The sequence below is a fragment of the Zeus faber genome (genome assembly GCF_960531495.2).
Source record: "Zeus faber genome assembly, chromosome: 17".
NCBI lineage: Eukaryota > Metazoa > Chordata > Actinopteri > Zeiformes > Zeidae > Zeus > Zeus faber.
The window spans coordinates 19,672,954-19,696,169 of NC_137204.1; the positions used below are offsets into that span (position 1 = coordinate 19,672,954).

Below are 23,216 nucleotides of genomic sequence, written 5' to 3' on the forward strand. Positions count from 1 at the left end.
ATGAAATCTTAGCTTATTTATTCAAGCAAATATACATTCTTTCAGTCAAGGTCAAAATAAATATGGGTTCAGCTGGGGACTTTTACACTCACATTTAATGACAGTGAAAATAGACTGCTAACTATTCGCTTTTTACGACAGTTATATAATTTTAATGGTAAGTAACTGTGGGGTTTATACTTGAACTAAAAAATACAATTTTAATTCAAAATTAAGTTAAAAATCAGGGGCAATACTTGACAAAATTCCTGTGACTTTGTAGAAAGTTGAAATTCTGATATTTAATTTGAAGAACATGGCTGTTGAAATGCTCAGGGATTTTGGAAGGATCAGGGAAAGCATCCACCTCATGAAGAAAGCTTCCTTCTTTTTAACTCCCTTAAGTAAGCCACCATCATGATTACAGATGTGGAGATAGGCGTTAATGGCAAAATCTCCTTTTACCTCCGTAAGCCAGACTCCAAACAGCCCTTTGACGTTAAAGCAGCAGTCTATCTGGCTGTATGTCAAATGTACACAAGGAACTGTACGTGAAATGTACAATCCTGAAGAGAGAGTGCCAAAGTCACTGTGAACGTGCTTCACTCACAAGTGGTAGGCAGGAATTGATTTATTAAAAATTCAAGTACAAGTCACAAAGAAGGTTTCACTGTTTAAGACAAAAACGGTGTTTCCATTTTCAGAACGGACATGATGATGTTACCCTTGTGAATCCTCACAAGTATGACAAAATTGAGGACATGGCCACGATGACCCATCTCAATGAAGTCCCTGTGCTGTATTACCTGTGCTGCCTATGTGGCTGATGTTAAGGAGCTGTATGTCAAATGTACTATCACAAAGAAAGACAGGGCCAAAGTCACTGTCAAAGTGCTTGATACAGAAGAGGTAGGCTGTAGTTGATTTATTAAGAAAATCATAGTCACGCAGCAGGTTTCACCTATCAAAAATATAGATTAAATTCATTTTTTTAGGAAAGAACAGTCAAGTAGGAGGATGTTACACCCATGAATCCTCCCAAGTATGACAAAATTGAGGACATGGCCATGATGACCGATCTCAATGAAGCCTTTGAGGTAATACAGCTGTGCTTTATTACCTCAAAGGGCATGGATGATCTGCTGATTCATGTGGAATAGCATTTAAATACAGCATCAACAGAAAGTTCAAATGCTCTTTTTTGATCTCGTCCTTTTCAGACCTAGTTTGGCTCCCAGTGTACGATCCTGACGTTGTGAATGCCTACAGAGGCAAGAAAGGTATGGATGCTCCACCCCACATCTTACACCTATCAGTTCATGGTCACTGGTATGTCTATGTCATGAGCAAGTAAACAAATATAGCTTAGTTGTATGTTCTACAACAAATTACTATAATAATAACTACTTTGAGTTCCTTTACAGAGAGAACCAGTCACCAACTCCAACAAAAGGCAAGGGATGGGTAGGACGGAGTAATAATTTTTTTTTCTAAAACATACTCAAGGAATACAAAATATAAAAAACTGATCAAAAAAATGAAAACTATAATGTTCCATCCTGGCGTCAGATCCTGGCTCCTTGAGACTCCTTGCTCCTCCTGTTGTTCACCACACACCTTGCAGAAGTCAGCCGTGAAGTGGGGGGAAAACTAAAACAACAAGCAATCCTTAATGTCATCTTACACCTATCAGTTCATGGTCACTGGTATGTCTATGTCATGAGCAAGTAAACAAATATAGCTTAGTTGTATGTTCTACAACAAATTACTATAATAATAAATACTTTGATTTCCTTTACAGAGAGAACCAGTCACCAACTCCAACCAAAGTCAAGGGATGGGTAGGAGGGAGTAACAATTCTTATTTCTAAAACATACTTTCTATTTCTAACGGGGATGGTAGCTCAGGCGGTAGAGCTGGTGGTGTAGTGATCTAAAGGTTGCTGGTTCGATCCCAGGCTCCTCCTGCTAGCATGCTGTAGTGTCCTTGAGCAAGACACTTAACCCCTAATTGCTCCTGATGGCTGCGTCCGTCGGTGTTTGAACAATTGTAAGTCGCTTTGGATAAAAGCGTCTGCTAAATGACTAAATATATATAATATAAATATAAAACTCCTTGAGACTTCTTGCTCCTCCTGTTGTTCACCACACACCTTGCAGAAGTCAGCTGTGAAGTGGGGGAAAACCAAAACAACAAGCAATCCTTAATGTCAGTGTTGTTAAACATGCACACTGCCGCCCAAGTAACAATCACCTCCCTTTATGAGAGTAGAGGGAAGCCTATCAGCACATCAAATGTGCACGGTCCAGTCACGTAGGTCCTCGAAGCAGGGAAATGGAGAGGAGACGCTATAAGGATTTTACCGAAGCCATTTTGTGAACAGGAATCTCTACAACCAGCAAATGACATCATAGAAAAGTGGGTAGGAGGTGTAGGTAGTAATGAGTTCATGTACAGATGTCCATGAACTATTGGACATGGACAACAGCCCATACAAATCAAAACATAAAAAAATCAAACACAGTTCCGAGAAGTGGTCTCCTTCTGGTTACTGCACACCATAAGGATTAGGGCTATGCCCAAATAGTCGACCAAACATTAGTGGAGAAGGAAAAAAATCCATTCAGGCTATATAGCTATGCCTCTATGGCTTGATCCGTTTATGACACGCTAGAGGGCTTTTAATTTGGAACAAACTGCAGCCCACATCGCAGCAGATGCACAACCGGACACAACTAGCACAACCAGCGGATGCACAACCAGATACGGGAGGTGGGCATGCTAGGGCGCGGTCAGTTCCAGAGTCGGGTCCGTAAGGTCGCTCCCCGGTTACTTTCAGTTCACGTCCTTTGCTTTCAACCAGCTCCTTGTGCTTGAAGTTTTCAAACTTGGCAATGATGGAGCAGGGATGGTTACGCATACGGTGTCTAAGTCGGTGAAGCCGGTGGAAGGTGATCCGCTTCATGGAGTCCATGGGGAGTTCCAGGGCGGTGTGGAGGAAGTCTTTCACCATGTTTTCTAGGGACTCTGTGTTGTTTTCTGGGATCCCAGAAAAGATGAGGTTGTCCCGCAAACTTCTACATTGTATATCCAGGATAGTCTCTTTCATTATTTTATTTTATATTTTTAGAACCTCCACCTCCGTTGTGAGACGCTTCGCGGAGGATTTTTAATCTGCGTTGTCTTTCTGCGTCTCGCCGACTGTGCGGTGCAGGAAATCAAGGCTTTGATCTCAGTAATGTCTCAGAGAAGCGGACCAAGCATCTCCAGCTTCTTGTTAATCTCATCCAAAACACTAACCTCTAGGGCACTAGGGATTAGATAGTCTGTGTCTGTTGCTGAGTATGTCTTCCTTCTTTTCGCTGGATTATTGCAGTCCTGATCGTCTTCCATGACGTACTCGTTATAAAAGAAATCTATATGATCCTCGAGGTCTTGGTTTCACGCAGTGTTCCTATTTCTTCTATTATTTATATATATATATATATATATATATATATATATTTATTTATTTATTTATTTATTTTTATTTTTTTTATAATTCCTTTTTATTTTTGGAATTTCGCTTACCGTAATTACCGGACTATGAGCCGCTACTTTTTACCCACGCTTTGAACCTCGCGGCTTAAACAATGACGCGGCTAAGTTATGGATTTTTCCCGCTTTCACAAGCTTCATGCCGCCAAAAAACTGAGCAAAAAAAACACACTATGTGACGGTGCTCAGTTTTTTGGCGGCATGAAGCTTTCATTAGACCAATGAAATTGCCGAATGGGTTAAGGTGAAACAATGTAACTGTTTAGTTTACTGTCTAGATCAAATCGAGCACGCTCAAACTTCAATCATTTACGGTAGTCATTTCGTCACCCTCATCATGGCAAAGACACAAAGAAATGCATATGATGCAGCTTTCAAGTTGAAGGCGATTGATCTGGCTGTTGGAAAAGGAAATAGAGCTGCTGCACGGTAGCTTGGCCTTAATGAGTCGATGATAAGACGTAAACAGCAGCGTTAGGAACTGACTCAGTGCAAAAAGACAACAAAAGCTTTCAGAGGGAAGAAAAGCAGATGGCCCGAACTAGAAATGAGCTCGAAGACTGGGTCAACACACAGAGAGCAGACGGCCGAGGTGTTTCAACTGTCTAGATCCGACTGAAAGCCAAAACAATCGCCACCGCAATGAAGTTTGAGGATTTTAGAGGTGGACCATCGTGGTGTCTGCCAGTGGGTCCTGACAGCGTGGAGCATTGTCAAAAAATCCACTCTCATCAACGGGTTTTGAAAGGCTGGACTGCTGCGTGTTGAAGAGGGCAGCATGAGCTCAGCGGGGAATTTCCCTCCGGATGAAAGTGACGAGAGCAACAATGAAAACGATCCAACATCGGATGATCAATTCTGAGGCTCTTCAACTCCAACACCCAAGGAGATTCAGTGTTTTCAGTATACAGAAGGAGGAAGATAGTCACCAATGACTTCTTGGTAGGCTACTTTTTTATTTTTGTTACAAGCCGTGTTTCGTTAAAGCCTGTGTAAAGTTCATTTGTTTCAATGTACCAGTAGGCACCTACAGCTTATAGACATATGCGGCTTATTTATGTTCAAAATAATTAATTTTTAAAAATTCAGTGGGTGCGGCTTATATTCTGGTGCACTTAATAGTCCGGAAATTACAGTAGTTATTTGTTTGAGTTGGAGTGGATTGTCGATGTTTTAGTCTTGCAGCAGGGTGCCACCATATTCGATCTCTTCTCACTTCCGCCTTCTCAAGAGATCACAGCATGCTCCCTTGAGATCATGTACCCTTGAGAAAATGTACCCTTGAGAAAATGTAAATTTTTTTTACATGGTACTTTTTTGTATATTGACCCACATAGAATTAAATTAATTGTATGTGAAATGAAGTGAAGGTTCTTTCATGCACATACTTGATGTAAATTAACCATGTTTCAGGTAAATCACATTAACATGACTTGAATGCCTTTAAGAGTCTCCTGATTATGGGAAAGTGGCACTGAGATTTGTATGTGATAAATTGACTCAAAATTGAGGTAGTGCATCCAATTGTTGATATCATATTGAGACTCAATAGAGAGCGTGCACTACTAATTTTTCTTTTAGCTAAGAATCTAGATATGACACACCTGTGAGAACATTTTCCGAACTCACACAGGGTGCACTGTGAGACTGTGCACAAAATCTATCATTTTCTTGTTGAGGATATGTAAATGTGATATAAAGGAATTTTCCTTTGCTATCGTTTTTCCTCCACAACCCCCTTGTGACATGAAGCATCATTTAATGAAATAGCAATAGTACAGCAAAATGGATTTGAGGTACCTTATCTTGGTGTCAGCTATAGGCCTACAGTGGCTCCTTTGACTATGAAAGTAACGCTTTGGGTTCATCTTCATGGTGGTTCTTGTTAAAAGTTCACATTATTTGCAGCAACATTTTTTTTTTGACATTACACTGAAGTAAGCATTTTTTAAGTATTTTTTAGAAGTTGTAGAAATTAAAACATATGACAAAAGTAAAAGTAACCCAAGTACATTATAAATATATGCAACGCTACACCCACAGTCTAATATAAAATCCTCAAGCATGAAGTCATTAAAGTTTGTGAGTACTTGCATGTCCAAAGAGCTTTGCCAGTTATGGTTGCAATGTTGGAAACCCATTAATAAACACTGATCTCATTTATTTATAGATATAACCTTTTTGAATCGAACAAATGAAACTTACATTGATTTAAACATGCATGTTTGAAATGAAAAAGTGTGCTTAAAAATATATATATTAAATATATATATATATATATATTTTGTGTCCTAAAAATTCTGATATTGAACGACGTTGAATATGTAATGATGAAAATATACTGTTTAGTCATAGCTACAATTTAAAGATTGTTTATTAACTTAAATTTTGCTCGTAGTAATAGTATTCCTTTATTTTACACCGAAATAAGGAAAGAAATGAACATCATCAGTCATATTGGATTACCTATAAGGATGCCTTACATGGCTCAACATGTGATGCCCTATGCAGATCAAAATGCATTTGAGCCTTTTGAAGACATGCCCATGTTGAGTTTGTGCCTGCTCTGCACAATGTCCTCTATATAAGAAGGCCCAAGTGGAAATGTGAGGCTGCAGGGGATTTCAGAGAGTTACAACTGCTGGTAAGTCATATGGATGCTTCAGCTGCCATTGTAGGAAAATAGATTAAAGATTGTTGTTCAATATTTTCTTCTGTAATTTGTAAACTTCTAACGAAATAGACTAATTAATTCAAGCAAATAAGTAACCTTTCAGTCAAAGTAAAAACCAATTGTGGTTATGTAACGACAATGAAAATAGAATGAGAAAAAATAACTATTAGTGTTGTGCTAGAGCTGTATAGATGCTCCCCAATGAGCACTCATGTCCCCTGTTGCTGTTTTTCAGTGTCCACAACACAATTAATCTTGTTTAGAAGTAGCAGCACTTCTTAATCTTTTTTATTGATTTATTTTACTTTTTATATTTAATTTATTCTTTCCTTTGCATTATCTTGCTTGTTTTTATGCTTATTCTGTGCATTCTGTTGAATTTGAAGCATATTTAGGCTGCCATTCATAAACAATGCATGCAATTATTTAAATTAGTTTGTTCTCCTTTTATCCCCTTTTAATATGAAGCAATTTCAACTGCATTTTATGTATGAAAGTTACTATATAAATAAAATGTATTAAATATACAAAAGCAATGGTTAATACTTACTTACTTACTTACTAAACAAATAGTGGTTCATACTAAAAATATTTACATCGTAAATGTTTTTTTCTTCAGGGGTAACACAAGAAAGTTCCGGTGACTGGGTAGAAAAAGTGAGTTTCTGATATTTAATTTTTTAGAAATAGCATGGCTCTTTAAATGCTCAGGGATTTTGGAAGGATCAGGGAATACATTCATCGCATAGAGAAAGGTTCATTCTTTCTGACTCCCTTCAGTAAACCACCATCATGAGCACGGACGCAGAAATGGCCGTCTATGGCAAAGCTGCCATTTATCTCCGTAAGCCAGAGAGGGAGAGAATTGAGGCTCAAAGCAAACCATTTGATGCCAAAAGTGCTGCCTATGTGACTGATGCTAAGGATCTGTATGTCAAATGTACTATCACAAAGAAAGACGGTGCCAAACTCACCGTCAAAGTGCTTGATACACAAGAGGTAGGCTGTACTTGATTTATTAAGAAAATCATCGTCACGCAGCAGGTTTCACCTATCAAAAATAATAACGTAATTCATTTTTTTAGGAGAGAACAGTCAAGGAGGATGATGTTACCCCCATGAATCCTCCCAAGTATGACAAAATTGAGGACATGGCCATGATGACCCATCTCAATGAAGCATCAGTGCTGTATAACCTCAAAGAGCGTTATGCAGCATGGATGATCTACGTAAGAAAGTCTACCTTCCTACTGATTCATGTGGAATAGTATTTAAATAAAGCATCAACAGAAGAGTTGAAATTATCTTTTTGATCCCATCCTTTTCAGACCTACTCTGGCCTGTTCTGTGCCACTGTGAACCCCTACAAGTGGCTCCCAGTGTACGACTCTGAGGTTGTGAATGCCTACAGAGGCAAGAAGCGTATGGAGGCTCCACCCCACATCTTCTCTGTCTCTGACAACGCCTATCAGTTCATGGCTACCGGTAGGGCTGTCATGACCAAGTAAAAAAACTATATATACAGTGGTACTTTGACTTACAAGTTTAATTTGTTCCGTGACAGAGCTCGTAATTCAATCTGCTCGTATAGCAAATAAATTTTCCCCATTGAAATTAATTGAAATGCCATAAATCCGTTCCAGCCCCCAAAAAACCACACCAATTTTTTTTTGTTACGTGTTTTTAAATAAGAAAAATGTATTTATAAATTACAAATATTGTATAAAAACTTAATATTACATAATAAAAGAGAATGTGTTGATCATTTTTGCCTTCTTGCAGATGATACCCTCCATCACGTTGTCTCCTGTGAGCTGCTTCTCCGTCAACCACACCAACAGCAGATTCTCCATCCTTTCATGGACAGCGGTCCGCAGTTTAGACATGATTTGGCTGGTGTCATACCCTTTATCGCCTCCTTCTGCTTCAGTATGGTACATATCGTAGAAGTTCTACGCTCGTACTGCCTCGCCAATTCCATCACACGCACACCTCGCTCATGTTTTTCTATTAATTGCGCTTTAAGTCAATGGACATCATCCGCTTCTCCTTCTCAGCACTTACTTTTTTCGCACCCATGGTTCTAAAAAATTTTTTGGGCAAAATAACTGCACAAAAAGCACAAAACGCGAGCACAAAACACAAAAGAGATGCTTCCACGGTCAGGCCACCACGTGAAGTGAAAGAGTGAGACGCGGGATGCTGCCCACATTCGCTCGCCACGCTAACCAGCGGCGGCACGTGAAGCTCGCTCCTCGCAACTCAAATTTTTGCTCGCAAATCAATACAAAAAAACGACGGAACAATGGCTCGTAACTCGGGAAACTCGTATGTGAGTGCACTCGTAACTCAAGGTACCACTGTATTTATATTAGTTTTATGTTCTATAGATAATAACTACTCCATTTCTTACTTTACAGATAGAGAAAACCAGTCTGTCTTGATCACGTAAGTTTTGCTTCTGCTGACTAAATTAGAGCAGATTGATATAATTTTAATATTTCAACAGAGGCTAGGTTAGACTACACAACTTTCAAAATCCTAACGTCGCTATGCTACACACTGCACAAAACCTTTTCTACACAACCCTTTTCCCCAATAATCCCTGTCTCATGCAAAAATCAAATGTTCAAAAAAGTAAACAGAGATGAAGTTTAACATGCCAATTTTTTGACAGCTTGCTGTAATTGTTGTGTGGGTGAAAATAAAGAACATTATGCTTAATTTTGGAGGAGATAATGGTTGAGGAGATGCAGACTGCATGGTTTGCACTTCTGCAGAGTTGGAGGTAAATTATAAGTCCTTAATAGTGACGTGCAATGAAAATAGATAATCTTCCATACATTCCCTTCCATATTCATATCCATAGTCACATATTCCTCCTCCTGCTCCTGGTTTCCTCGAGCACACTCATTGGCTATTGCTGATCTCTAAACATGTCATCACACATCTCAAACTACAAGATCTTGAGAAAAATCAGGACGTCTGGGATGGCTCAAAAACATTGCTTAGCAGGTCAATGAGGTAAAGTGGTCTGGTCTGAGCCCGTCTGAGCCATGTTTAAATTTGTTTTTTATACCCAGTGGAGAATCCGGTGCTGGAAAGACTGTAAATACCAAGCGTGTCATCCAGTACTTTGCAACAATCTCAGTGGGAGGAGGAGAGAAGAAGAAGGAGCAAGCACCTGGAAAGATGCAGGTACGGTGTCGTAATATTAGTAGTAATCTGTAAAAAGATAATATTCTGAAAATCATCATATTTACTTTAAAGCTTTTCTTAATACATTATAAATACATATTTGTATTTTATTTAAATTGCTTTACCAGCCACATTATATAATGGGAAATTAGTTGACACCCCCAGCAGTTAAGCCTGTTGGAAAAGAATGGATGTCATGAAACCTTTGTTTGGGAAAAAATGACGGAAATCTTCAGGAGGTTATTGAAAAAGGGACATTCCCATGGTTGTTGTAATGGATAGACAGTATACAAAAACATTATTAAAGAAAACTTCACAATGAATCTAAATAGGATACAGGCGTGTGTAGAGACGTTAAGAGGGGCAGGTGCTCAAAAAAAAAAAAAAGGCATGTGGAACCAGTTCCGGTTCCTGGGATTTTACTGCTGGGAAGGGGGGTAAGACAGTGAGTGAGGAAGTATCCCTGTTACACACAGTGTTCTTTAGTTTCGTTCAATAAGGAAACGGAGCGGCATGGGGATGCACAGAAAGTGCAGATCATGTGCTTCCTCACGAATATACTCATCATGCCCAGAAAATCTGCCACGATGCCAATTTAGAAAAAAAAATGGGCCTGATGAAAAAGCCACCATTGACATCGGGTCAGGTGGCTGGGCACCAACCGCCCCCCCCCCCCTCACCTGCACGTGCCTGATAGGATACATAGCATAATGCATCACATACAATTCATACAGCATAATGCCAGTTGAAAATACACAAGGGGAGAAGTGAGTTGAAACTTCTGTCAAGTCCAACCTAGTTCTAACTAAATTTGATGAAAACAAATATAATTTGTTGATGTTCGTTGATTTTAATTACTTAATTAAAATTAATTATAGGGTTCGCTGGAGGATCAGATTATTGCAGCCAATCCCCTGCTGGAGGCCTACGGTAATGCCAAGACTGTGAGGAATGACAACTCATCTCGCTTTGTAAGTGTGAAATTATTTCACTGTATCTGTGAGAAATCCGTGATGATGTAATAACTCTTTAGATAAAAAATATAAGATAGAAATGTTTACTATGCATAACAGGGTAAATTCATCAGAATCCATTTCGGCGCAACTGGTAAACTGGCTAGTGCTGATATTGAGACGTGTGAGTATCTAGTTCTAGCTATGAATCAATTTTACCCTGATAGTGAGTGAAATAGATTTCAATTGACCATGAACCATTCTTACAGATCTGCTGGAGAAGTCAAGAGTGACATTCCAGCTTCCTGATGAGAGAGGCTACCACATCTTCTACCAGATGATGACCAACCACAAACCTGAGATTATTGGTGAGATGAATAACCAAAGACAGTGGTTTAACATGATGGTGATAGGCCCCGGTGCACATATATTTTTGGACCCTCCCCTCCCCACACACACACCAAACCCTTTTGACTGTCCCTTGAGAAGGGGGATTTCTGTAGGAAATATCTAAACATTGACTAAACATCTACCTCCACAAAATCCATGTAATTAGTACATGTTAATGTGTTTAATCCTCAGAAATGACGCTCATCACCACCAACCCCTACGACTTCCCCATGTGCAGTCAGGGTCAGATCACTGTGGCCAGTATTGATGACAAAGAGGAGCTGGATGCTACTGATGTTAGTCATTATTATCCTTTCTTATCACATATTTCATAAGCTATCACAGTTTTTGAAATTTTTATCGCAAATATGATATGCAAATTGTTCCGTACAGACTGCCATTGACATTTTGGGCTTCAGCAATGAAGAGAAGATGGGCATCTATAAGTTTACTGGTGCTGTGCTTCACCATTGTAACATGAAGTTCAAGCAGAAGCAGCGTGAGGAGCAGGCTGAACCAGAGGGCAACGAGGGTGAGTTTTATGTTTTTCAAAACAGTGTGTAAGTTCGGCTCAATTTAGCATGCAAGTGTATCCATAGATTCTAGTTTCCACATGCAATTTCCAAATGTGTTAAATATTTTCAAAATTACTTTGTCAGATGCTGACAAGATTTCCTACCTGCTGGGCCTGAACTCAGCTGACATGCTGAAGGCTCTTTGCTACCCCAGAGTGAAGGTTGGAAATGAGTATGTCACCAAGGGACAGACTGTACCACAGGTAAGTAAGAAACATTTTGATGTCAATGAATCTAAAAAGTGAAGGTTTTTACTATAACCATAACTTAATTGAGATCAGTGGTGAGTATTGGATTTTAATAGTGCAGTGCTTCTCAAATGGGCCAATGGGAACTTAGGAGTACTGCAGGTGCTACTCGGAAAGTTAAAAAGAAGTGTTGAAAATAAATATATTGGTAATATATAAGGTAATGTATAAAAAACACATACGACGCACATATTGTACATCATTTGTTCATTTTCTTTCTCCCAATGCTAATGAATAGGGTACTTGGTTGAAGAAAAGACCTTAGAGAGGGTGCACTTCAAAGAAAAGTTGCAGAACCATTGTACTCATACATGCCCGTTCAAAATTCAAGACTTTCTTAGAAATTGTAAGGGAACAGTTAAACACAATGCAAGGACAACTTTGCAGAAACAAAGCACCAAATGTGAAAGAATAGGCATATTAGAACTTCAGGTGGATCATTCGAGCCCAGGTTTTTTATGTCAATGATTCAGTCCTGTTTATGCGGACTGTAAATCATTTTTCTCCTCAAAACCCCTTCATAAACAACATTGCTGAGAAAGTGTCGCTTCTTGGAGACATTTTGTGACTTTCGGCCCTGAAGCCCCGCCCCATTGCTGCACAGAGCTGAGCGGTCTCTTGTTGTTAATTAATTTATACATGTCGCGCGTCTATGGCGCACCAAATTCGACATTGCACGTCCTTCGTTCCCCAGCAGTACAGCGGCCAAGTGTAATGTAGATCGGATGAACGTGTCACGACCAGAACTGGGAGAGACCCAAACGCACGACACAAGGAGATGGAAGGCAGGCAAAGGATGTTTATTAGCCGGGACGGTGGAGCTGGCCGGGGGGACCCGGTCGGGTGGGGAGCAGGGCAGGGCAGGGATGATGATGACCAGGAGATGGGGTCCAGGATGGAGATGGACGGGCAGCCTTGGTCGACGAGCGGAGACAGGCAGGTAAACCGGGCTGGCTAGATTTGGAGAGACAGACTGGGTCGACAAGAGGAGACAAGCAGGTAAGGGGAAGACGAGACATAAACTAGGAATAGGCACTAGGAACTTGGAAGGGAGCCAATAGCGATACAACTCGGGGAAAGCTAGTTGACGGTCTGGCAAGGAATGACTAGGAAGCTGGGACTAAATACTGTGCAGGTAATTGATCCCAGGTGTGTGCAATCGGGCTTGAGTAGGGAGCTGCAGATGGGGCCTCTAGTGGCGCTGGGAGGCCGTGGGCCTAACAGAACGGTTGTCGAGAAAATCAAATAAAATATAGACAGACAGACTTACAGTCAGAGAGACAGACAGACGGACAGACAGACAGAGATTCCTTCCTTTATAGTCAGATGATTGAAATATAATTTCAACAAGATTCCTCTCATTTCATAGATTGAAAGAGACAAAATGAAACCACTAACACACTTTCTGACAATATTTTCTATGTATATATTTTTCTCAGGTCTATAACTCAGTTAATGCCCTGGCTAAATCCATCTATGAGAGGATGTTCTTGTGGATGGTCATCCGCATCAACCAGATGTTGGACACCAAGCAGGCGAGGCAGTACTTCATCGGTGTGCTGGACATTGCTGGTTTTGAGATTTTTGATGTAGGTATCAATATTAGTATTGCTAATATTCAAAAGGTTATTTCAATCTAATATATTTATGATATTGATTTTAAAATCCAATAAAAATAATAATCCTATTGCCATGTCCAGTACAACAGCATGGAGCAACTGTGCATCAACTTCACCAATGAGAAATTGCAACAGTTCTTCAACCACCACATGTTTGTCCTGGAGCAAGAGGAGTACAAGAAGGAGGGCATCATCTGGGAGTTCATTGACTTTGGCATGGACTTGGCTGCCTGTATTGAGCTTATTGAGAAGGTACTACTAATGATTAGATATAATGTTACAATTCATTATGTTATTCAAATTATTATTTTATAATATTTCCCTGTAAATTTGCTTCTATCAAGCCAATGGGTATCTTCTCCATCCTTGAAGAGGAGTGCATGTTCCCCAAGGCTTCAGACGTTACTTTCAAGAACAAGCTGTATGATCAACATCTTGGTAAAACCAAAGCCTTTGAGAAGCCCAAGCCTGCCAAGGGCAAAGCTGAGGCCCACTTCTCCCTGGTGCACTATGCTGGAACTGTGGACTATAACGTTGCTGGTTGGCTGGACAAGAACAAGGATCCCCTGAATGACTCTGTTGTACAGCTGTACCAGAAATCTTCAGTTAAGCTGCTGCCTGTCCTGTATCCAGCTGCACCTCCTGAGGGTATGACACAAATCTGGAAGTTTAACTCAGAAAATCTTTATTTTATTTACCAGGTAGAATTATTGAAAGTCATTGACAATTGCTGGAAGAAAACAACATATTGAAAACAAAGCATCTAAATCACTAACTGAATAATCCATCAAAATTAAACAACAGCTTTAAAGTCAATTTAGCGAATGGCAATCCCCTGTGACTTCCTTTTGTTAAGATATTTTGTGTTATGTTGTTTTCCAGCAATGCCTCCAAAACAATCTTTTTAACCTTGAGAAAAATACAATTTTACAGAGGCTGGCAAGAAGGGAGGCAAGAAGAAGGGCGGTTCCATGCAAACTGTGTCATCACAATTCAGGGTAAGATCAAAGTACACACATACACAATACTTTGCAAGATGTAACTCTTCTACATAGCAGCTAAAAAAACATGTTTTTTTTATTATGTACCTATAGGAGAACTTGGGGAAGCTGATGACCAACTTGAGGAGCACTCATCCTCACTTTGTGCGTTGCCTGATTCCCAATGAGTCCAAGACTCCAGGTCCAGTGAAAACATATAATATAGAGCTGACTGAAGATGGGCTTTGTTGATTTCATATTACTGAGATGTCATAAATGATGAAAAAAATGATAATAATTACATCATTACTTACATGTATCTCTTCACAGGTCTGATGGAGAACTTCCTTGTTATCCACCAGCTGAGGTGTAATGGTGTACTGGAGGGTATCAGAATCTGCAGAAAGGGTTTCCCCAGCAGAATCCTCTACGGTGACTTCAAGCAAAGGTATTAATAAAATTACCACAGAACGTTAGGTTCCTAGTTGTGAAAATTTGATTATTAATTCCACAGACTTCCTCATTAAAGGTACAAAGTACTGAATGCCAGCGTCATCCCTGAGGGCCAGTTCATCGACAACAAGAAGGCTGCTGAGAAACTGCTTGGATCAATTGATGTGCCTCATGATGAGTACAAATTTGGACACACCAAGGTAAACAAATCCAAGCACATATGTTGTACTCGTAATATTGCTGGATATTTATTATATGTATGTTGTATGTAAACAAAAGTACACTGATTTGTTTGGGCATTTTCAGGTGTTCTTCAAAGCTGGTCTGCTGGGTCTGCTTGAGGAGATGCGAGATGAAAAGCTTGCTGCTCTGGTAACAATGACTCAGGCTCTCTGCCGTGGCTATGTCATGAGGAAGGAGTTTGTGAAGATGATGGAGAGGAGGTACATTTAGTGCAATGAAATCTAAAAGAGCCAAATGTTAGGTGATGCAAAAATTTGCTGATTTATTTCAAATGTTTTCTTTCATAGGGAAGCAATTTTCACCATCCAGTACAACGTTCGCTCATTCATGAATGTCAAACACTGGCCATGGATGAAGGTGTACTACAAGATCAAGCCTCTTCTGAAGAGTGCTGAGACTGAGAAGGAGCTGGCCCAGATGAAGGACAACTATGACAAGATGAAATCAGATCTGGCTGCTGCCCTCGCCAAGAAGAAGGAACTGGAAGAGAAGATGGTTTCTGTTCTGCAGGAGAAGAATGATCTGCAGCTCCAAGTGGCATCTGTAAGTAAATAAAAACAATAGAACTTTGAAGTACAAAGAAGTATTTCAATAGCAAATGCACAACGACCTTCTCCTGCAATTTAAAACATAAAACAGGAATCAGAGAATCTCTCAGATGCTGAGGAGAGATGTGAGGGACTCATCAAGAGTAAGATCCAGATGGAGGCCAAACTCAAAGAGACAACTGAAAGGCTGGAAGATGAAGAGGAAATCAATGCTGAGCTGACTGCAAAGAAGAGGAAACTAGAGGATGAATGCTCTGAGCTCAAGAAGGACATTGATGACCTGGAGCTTACCCTGGCCAAAGTGGAGAAGGAGAAACATGCCACTGAGAACAAGGTAAATTAAGTGTCAATGTCATCATTATCACATAATGGTAGAACAATCGAACAATCATAAAACATATTTTTTTGGACATTTAGGTGAAGAACCTGACTGAGGAGATGGCCTCTCAGGATGAGAGCATTGCTAAGCTGACAAAGGAGAAGAAGGCCCTCCAAGAGGCCCATCAGCAGACTCTTGATGACCTGCAGGCAGAGGAAGACAAAGTTAACACTCTCACCAAGGCCAAGACCAAGCTGGAGCAGCAAGTGGATGATGTGAGTTCAACATGTAATGTATCAAAATTATGCATAATTAAGAAATTATGTATGTTGTATAATCACAAGCAAAATTATAAATATACAGCTTGAAGGTTCTTTGGAGCAAGAGAAAAAGCTTCGTATGGACCTTGAGAGAGCCAAGAGGAAGCTTGAGGGTGATCTGAAACTGGCTCAGGAATCCATCATGGACCTGGAGAATGACAAGCAGCAGTCCGATGAAAAAATCAAGAAGTAATGTAATACTAAGGAAATTCTCTTTTGTAAGTAAAATATCAGAAAAATATTATTATTAAATGTTTTTCCTGTAATTAAATCATCAGGAAGGACTTTGAGACAAGCCAGCTGTTGAGTAAGATTGAAGATGAACAATCTTTGGGTGCTCAGCTGCAGAAGAAAATCAAAGAGCTCCAGGTGTGTAATGCTTGCTCTAAAATACCATAGAAGTGATTATCATGGATACAGATAATTTAATAGTTATATAAATATATGAATTTCATCAACATTTATTTTACAAAGGCTCGTATTGAGGAACTGGAGGAAGAGATCGAGGCTGAGCGAGCCGCTCGTGCCAAGGTTGAGAAGCTGAGAGCTGACCTCTCCAGGGAACTTGAAGAGATCAGTGAGAGGCTTGAGGAGGCTGGAGGAGCCACTGCTGCTCAGATTGAGATGAACAAGAAGCGTGAGGCTGAGTTCCAGAAGCTGCGTCGTGACCTTGAGGAGTCCACCCTGCAGCATGAATCCACTGCCTCTGCTCTCCGTAAGAAGCAGGCTGACAGTGTTGCAGAGCTGGGAGAACAGATCGACAACCTCCAGCGTGTTAAGCAGAAGCTTGAAAAGGAGAAGAGTGAATACAAGATGGAGATTGATGACCTCTCCAGCAACATGGAAGCTGTTGCCAAGTCCAAGGTAGAGCCATTACATTTAAAGCTAATCATGTGTAGTGAATATTCTCAAGAAAAAAACCCTCACTAATTGAGCAATCATTCACAGGGAAATCTTGAGAAGATGTGCCGCACCCTTGAGGACCAGTTTGCTGAACTCAAGGCTAAGAATGACGAGAATGTTCGCCAGATAAATGACATCAGTGGTCAGAGGGCAAGATTGTTGACTGAAAATGGCAAGTCTTTATACTTTTTAGCTTCTACCTCAATCAAAAAAAAGTGCAATTCCAGTTTATATAAAACTATATTTTTGTATATGGTTGTTTGTATATTAATGAGAATGTGGATTATCCCTTTAGTTGTTCTTTTTCAACCAAAGTTATTGAAAATTTAAAAACAATCCATTAGGTGAGTATACTCGTCAACTTGAGGAGAAAGAAGCTCTTGTGTCCCAACTGACCAGAGGAAAGCAGGCCTTCACACAGCAGATTGAAGAATTTAAGAGACAGATTGAGGAAGAAGTCAAGGTAAAGAAGAGGTTAAAAAATCGTGCTTTCCTATTCAATTGATCATAAAAAATAAAAATAAAATTTACATTATTTGTGTGTCTGCGTTTACAGTGAGAAAGATGTTCATAGATTAGTTCAGTTTGTTAAGTCTCTCTTCAAAACAACTTTCTCTGGGCGTCTCTTAGGCCAAAAATGCCCTGGCTCATGGTGTGCAATCAGCCCGCCATGACTGTGATCTCCTGAGGGAGCAGTTTGAGGAGGAGCAGGAGGCCAAGGCTGAACTGCAGCGAGGAATGTCTAAGGCCAACAGTGAGGTATCTCAGTGGAGGAGCAAGTATGAAACTGATGCTATCCAGCGCACAGAGGAGCTCGAGGAGGCCAAGTAAGCTTCTTTCTAAGAGCACAGGATTTGTTTTCAAGTACAATACTTAAACTTTGCAATCATTAATAGGAAAAAGCTTGCCCAGCGCCTTCAGGAGGCTGAGGAGCAGATTGAGGCTGTGAATTCCAAATGTGCCTCTCTGGAGAAGACCAAACAGAGACTCCTGGGTGAGGTTGAGGACCTCATGATTGATGTGGAGAGAGCCAATGGACTGGCAGCCAACCTTGACAAGAAGCAGAGGAACTTTGACAAAGTGTGTTGATGTTGATCATGACATATAGCAAACATACTAAAATGTTGCAGTCGTTATATATTCATATTGTAAAAATTATTTTTCTACAGGTTCTTGCAGAGTGGAAGCAGAAATATGAGGAGGGTCAGGCAGAGCTTGAGGGAGCTCAGAAAGAGGCTCGTTCTCTCAGCACTGAGCTATTCAAAATGAAGAACTCCTATGAAGAAGCTCTGGATCATCTGGAAACCATGAAACGTGAAAACAAGAACCTGCAACGTGAGTTCTCATAAGATGCCCTTTGAACAATGACATTTTAAAGACACAAATGTATTGATAACTTAAAATTGATATTGGTTATCAGGCAAACTGTCAATAAACAAAGTTTACTGACTGGCATATGTGATTTGTAATGTTCAACCCTCAATGCAGAGGAGATCTCCGACCTGACTGAACAGATTGGTGAGACTGGAAAGAGCATCCATGAGCTGGAGAAGACCAAGAAGCAGGTGGAGACAGAGAAGTCTGAGATCCAGAGTGCACTTGAGGAAGCTGAGGTGAAAAAAGATTAGAAAGCTAATATATACATGGCAACTTCATGCATGAACTATAAATATTCAGTTTTAATATTACATAACCATTAAAATATACATTTTGTACAAAATGTTAGGGAACTCTGGAACATGAAGAGTCCAAGATTCTGCGTGTCCAGTTGGAGCTCAACCAGATTAAGGGTGAGGTGGACAGGAAGCTGGCTGAGAAGGATGAGGAGATGGAGCAGATCAAGAGGAACAGCCAGAGGGTGATTGACTCCATGCAGACCACTCTGGACTCTGAGGTCAGGAGCAGGAATGATGCCCTGAGAATCAAGAAGAAGATGGAGGGAGACTTAAATGAGATGGAGATTCAGCTGAGTCATTCCAACCGCCAGGCTTCTGAAGCCCAGAAGCAGCTGAGGAATATCCAGGGACAACTCAAGGTTTGGCACTAAGCAGCTATATACACCAATATACAGTACTGTGCAAAGGCTTTGGGCACTTTAGATGTTTCACAAAAACATCCGTCTTAGACAGTTATTTTATATCCTCCGCATTAGTGTGTTAATATGTCTGTAGCATGACAACGACCCCAAACATACAGCCAGTCAAAAATAACTATCTACAGCGAAAAGAAGAACAAGGTGTCCTGCATCAGATGGTATGGCTCCCACAGAGCGCTGATCTCAACATCATCCAGTCAGTCTGGAAGAACTGTGGCAGTTCTCAGAGATGCATATAACAACCTATCTGCCGAGTACCGTGAAAACTTTGGGCAAGTGTACCTAGGAGAATAGGTGCTGTTTTAAAGGCAAAGGGTGGTCACACCAAATATTGATTCGATTTTTCTTTCTTAAGTTCCGCACTTTGTTTGTCGTTAACTGATTCAAATAAAAACTCTTCATGGCATTATTATTGAAAGCATCCTCACTTTACAGCAATTTTTCACAAGTGCCGAAATCTTATGCACAGTACTGTGAATATATACAAACTGTGTATATGTCCTGTATTTACCTTTCACAATCTCGACATCAGGATGCCCAACTGCACCTTGACGACGCCCTCAGAGCCCAGGAAGACCTCAAGGAGCAGGCTGCCATGGTGGAGCGCAGGAACGGTCTCATGGTGGCTGAAATTGAGGAGCTAAGAGTAGCTCTGGAACAGACAGAGAGAGGCCGCAAAGTGGCTGAGCAGGAGCTGGTAGATGCTAGTGAACGTGTTGGACTGCTGCACTCTCAGGTATACGAATAAAGTTTTTCATTACATTCCATTATATCATTTATCAGATGCTTCTGTCCAAAGTGACTTACAATAAGTACATTTGTCCAGTCTCAAACCAACTGTATGTCACAGTCACAGCGAGCTAAACATTCTTTAAAAAAACTAGTAGTACTAGTGTAGTTAAAGAGAGTTTTATTTTTTATTTTTATGAAGGTGTATTAGACAGTGAAGAGAAAATACTGTAGATGCTCATGGGGTAGACAGCTCAGTGCAGAGCGGTTTTATTCTCAGTAATTATCCAGTATATTCATTTTGCAATAACACGCACACATGATCCTCTAAATTTCTGAAACAAATCCTCCTTTTAGAACACCAGCCTTCTGAACACAAAGAAGAAGCTTGAGTCTGACCTGGTCCAAGTCCAGGGTGAAGTGGACGACACTGTTCAGGAAGCCAGGAATGCAGAGGAGAAGGCCAAGAAGGCCATCACTGATGTATGTCTAAATTCGTTCCTTATCTACTTCATGTCAATAGAAACACCAATTTTGTGATATTCATAATTACTATTTTGTATCATAATTTGTAGGCTGCCATGATGGCGGAGGAACTGAAGAAAGAGCAGGATACTAGTTCTCATCTGGAGAGGATGAAGAAGAACCTGGAGGTCACAGTGAAGGACCTTCAGCATCGTCTGGATGAGGCTGAGAACCTGGCCATGAAGGGAGGCAAGAAGCAGCTCCAGAAACTGGAGTCCAGGGTAAATTAATGGACCTGTCCTCTTAGTATACTCTGTTTGCTTTAGTTGATGTTAATGATTTGATTGGATATCTTAATTCATCGTTTTGATCTGAAGGTCCGTGAGCTGGAGACAGAAGTTGAGGCTGAACAGAGACGTGGAGTAGATGCTGTTAAAGGTGTCCGCAAATATGAGAGGAGAGTGAAGGAACTCACCTACCAGGTAGATTGCAACACATTTATTATATATGGTTTTTACTTTAACTTCCATTGTCCATTTAAAAATGTTAAACTCTGCTTTTGAAAGTTCCATTTAAATTGTGATTCGATATCCCACTAGACTGAAGAGGATAAGAAGAATAGCGCCAGGTTGCAGGATCTGGTAGACAAGCTGCAGCTGAAGGTCAAGTCCTACAAGAGGCAGGCTGAGGAAGCGGTAGGTTTACATGAAACGCTATTAAAGACTTTTTTAAATGTTAATTGTTATTGTTTGTTGATTTTTTTGTCTCACCTTTTTTTAATACAACTTATTACAGGAGGAACAGGCCAACTCTTACCTGTCCAAGAACAGGAAGGTTCAACATGAACTGGAGGAGGCTGAGGAACGTGCTGATATTGCCGAGTCTCAGGTCAACAAGTTGAGAGCTAAGAGCCGTGACTCTGGAAAGGTAATTGCATGTTTTTAATTTGTACTTGCTGTTTCCCCAAACATTAACATACAATTAAATGAATAATTTAAGTAGTTGCAGTAAAGTATATTTCTGTTTTGTTTTTACAGGGGAAGGAAGCTGCTGAATAAGTTTGCTGGTTTGCTGCTGGTTCAAATCATCTCACAGTCATAAAATATGATAGACCAATGAATAACATTTAATAAATGATACCCCAAATTTGAATGGATACTCCTTCTTTCATTCATGTGTCAAAGAAAAACAATCACTCTTTGCCTTGTCAACGTTAGGATACATGTGTTACCTTACCCTACTACTAGTTCCGAGATGATGTGCTATTACTTTATGGAAATTTTCGGCCAACTGTTTACAAAGTATTCAACATTTTATGACAATATATTGCCCAAGAGATTTCCTATGGTGCAATAGATAATATCGGTTTGCGTCTTTTTGAAGATCAGGTTGTTAACAAGTGACTCAATAAAAAGATTTGTTCAATTTGTAGACTTTTCATTTAGCTTGATTCAGTTTGTGTAATGAGTCAGAAGAGTTGAAGCCTTCACCCTTTTTTCACATATTATACAGTATAAACAGTATTTCATAATATATTTCATAAATTATGATTTCATCTTCAGTAATTATTTTCTCTTTGTTCGTAGAAGATTAACAGATATGGAAAGACACGATTAGAATTGCTGGTACATAAATCTGTTGTGTCAGGTTTCAAGCAGTGTATGTGTAAATTCCTTTCAATATGTATTTCCCCCCCCCCCTGTTCTTCCTGCGTGGCTGGTGAGGTTAAAGGAAAACAAACTGAGAGTATTAAAGATATTTATTCTGCAAAATAAAGAGAAAGATACAGAGCTGCTTCAAAGCAGTGATGCAAGTCTGCCTCTGCTTCTGTTGAAGAGGTCTTTATACAGATGAAAGCTTGTGTGTACCAATGTTCAGCTTGTCATTTACAGGTCTATGCCACCTCAATCATATCCGCGGGTGTTAACCTCATACAGTGATTTAACAGTCAAACACCGGTCACAGATAGAATCTAACCGTGTTATTAAACAAACCACTTTGCTCTGTTAAGCCCCCTGGGGGATATCCTTATCTCCACACAAGGTTGAGTGAAGAAGGAATGTGATCTGGTCTTCATTCGACAGAGGAATTGTTGGAAAGAACAAGTCTCTTCATATAAGCTCTGAGAGACTCATTAAACCCCAAGGCAATGTGTTTTAAAAGCTACGTAACATACAAAAAAAGGCTATTGTAAGATATAAAACATGTGAAACATCATTCAAAGAATTTATCATCTGCATTTTTCTCTCACACCCCTCAAAATGAGATAGTTGATCTTGATGGGTACATCCTAAATATGAAGTCTTGTGAACCTGCCACAATTGCAAAGTGTCAATTGTTTGTGACTGATGTATTTGAATTGTGTGATTAGTGGTAGTTACAGTGCAACAGAATAATCTCTGTACTTTGAATGTTGACTGATGGGTACATCCAGGGTGCATGTGGCAGCATCAGTCAGCAGAAATCCCTTGAGCACGCACAGTCGTCTTTTACTTCTTGTATTAACATCTGGCACCAGTAGCAATTTGTCAAGCACAGTTCTTGACTGACAGGGAGAGCCCTTTTTTCAGTACAAGACTGAAAAAAAGTCTCTGATTCTCTGCCTGTTTTCCCAGATCCTGATTATCTGTCTGTTCCCGAAGTTTTCCTTCTCCGACTGATCTTCTGTAACTTTTGACTGAAAAATTATATATTACATTATATATATATGTATATGAACATTTCAACAAAGCAACAATTACCTATGTACATCTCTCTTTTTCTTTCGGCTGCTCCTGTTCGGTGTCGCCACAGCTGATCATCTCCCTCAAATACCTTCTGTTCTGCACATCTTCCTCCCTTACACCAACCACCTGCATGTCCTCCCTCACCACATCCATAAACCTTCTCTTTGGCCTTCCTCTTTTCCTCTTGCCTGGCAGCTCCATCCTCGGCATCCTTCTCCCAATGTAACTCTCATCGCTCCTACACACGTGTCCAAACCATCT

General features: G+C 40.1%; 1 protein-coding gene across 1 annotated transcript; it reads left to right on the plus strand.

Annotated features, from left to right (window-relative positions):
• Positions 1–6,094: 6,094 nt before the first annotated feature.
• LOC307243184 (myosin heavy chain, fast skeletal muscle-like) lies at positions 6,095–21,656 on the plus strand. The gene is made up of 41 exons (XM_080017851.1): positions 6,095–6,161; positions 6,811–6,848; positions 6,972–7,190; positions 7,277–7,420; positions 7,520–7,676; positions 8,612–8,639; positions 9,275–9,389; positions 10,268–10,360; positions 10,463–10,526; positions 10,612–10,710; positions 10,925–11,028; positions 11,126–11,264; positions 11,392–11,510; positions 12,995–13,144; positions 13,256–13,426; positions 13,519–13,822; positions 14,108–14,172; positions 14,269–14,356; positions 14,485–14,602; positions 14,684–14,807; positions 14,914–15,050; positions 15,138–15,393; positions 15,490–15,732; positions 15,816–15,992; positions 16,081–16,226; positions 16,316–16,406; positions 16,512–16,901; positions 16,986–17,112; positions 17,285–17,403; positions 17,571–17,767; positions 17,837–18,020; positions 18,110–18,275; positions 18,429–18,553; positions 18,667–18,975; positions 19,568–19,771; positions 20,122–20,247; positions 20,340–20,510; positions 20,607–20,711; positions 20,829–20,924; positions 21,025–21,156; positions 21,267–21,656. The coding sequence occupies exons 3-41, from the start codon at positions 6,984–6,986 to the stop codon at positions 21,285–21,287; spliced, it is 5,811 nt and encodes a 1,936-aa protein (XP_079873977.1). The 5' UTR covers positions 6,095–6,161; positions 6,811–6,848; positions 6,972–6,983; the 3' UTR covers positions 21,288–21,656.
• Positions 21,657–23,216: the final 1,560 nt, after the last annotated feature.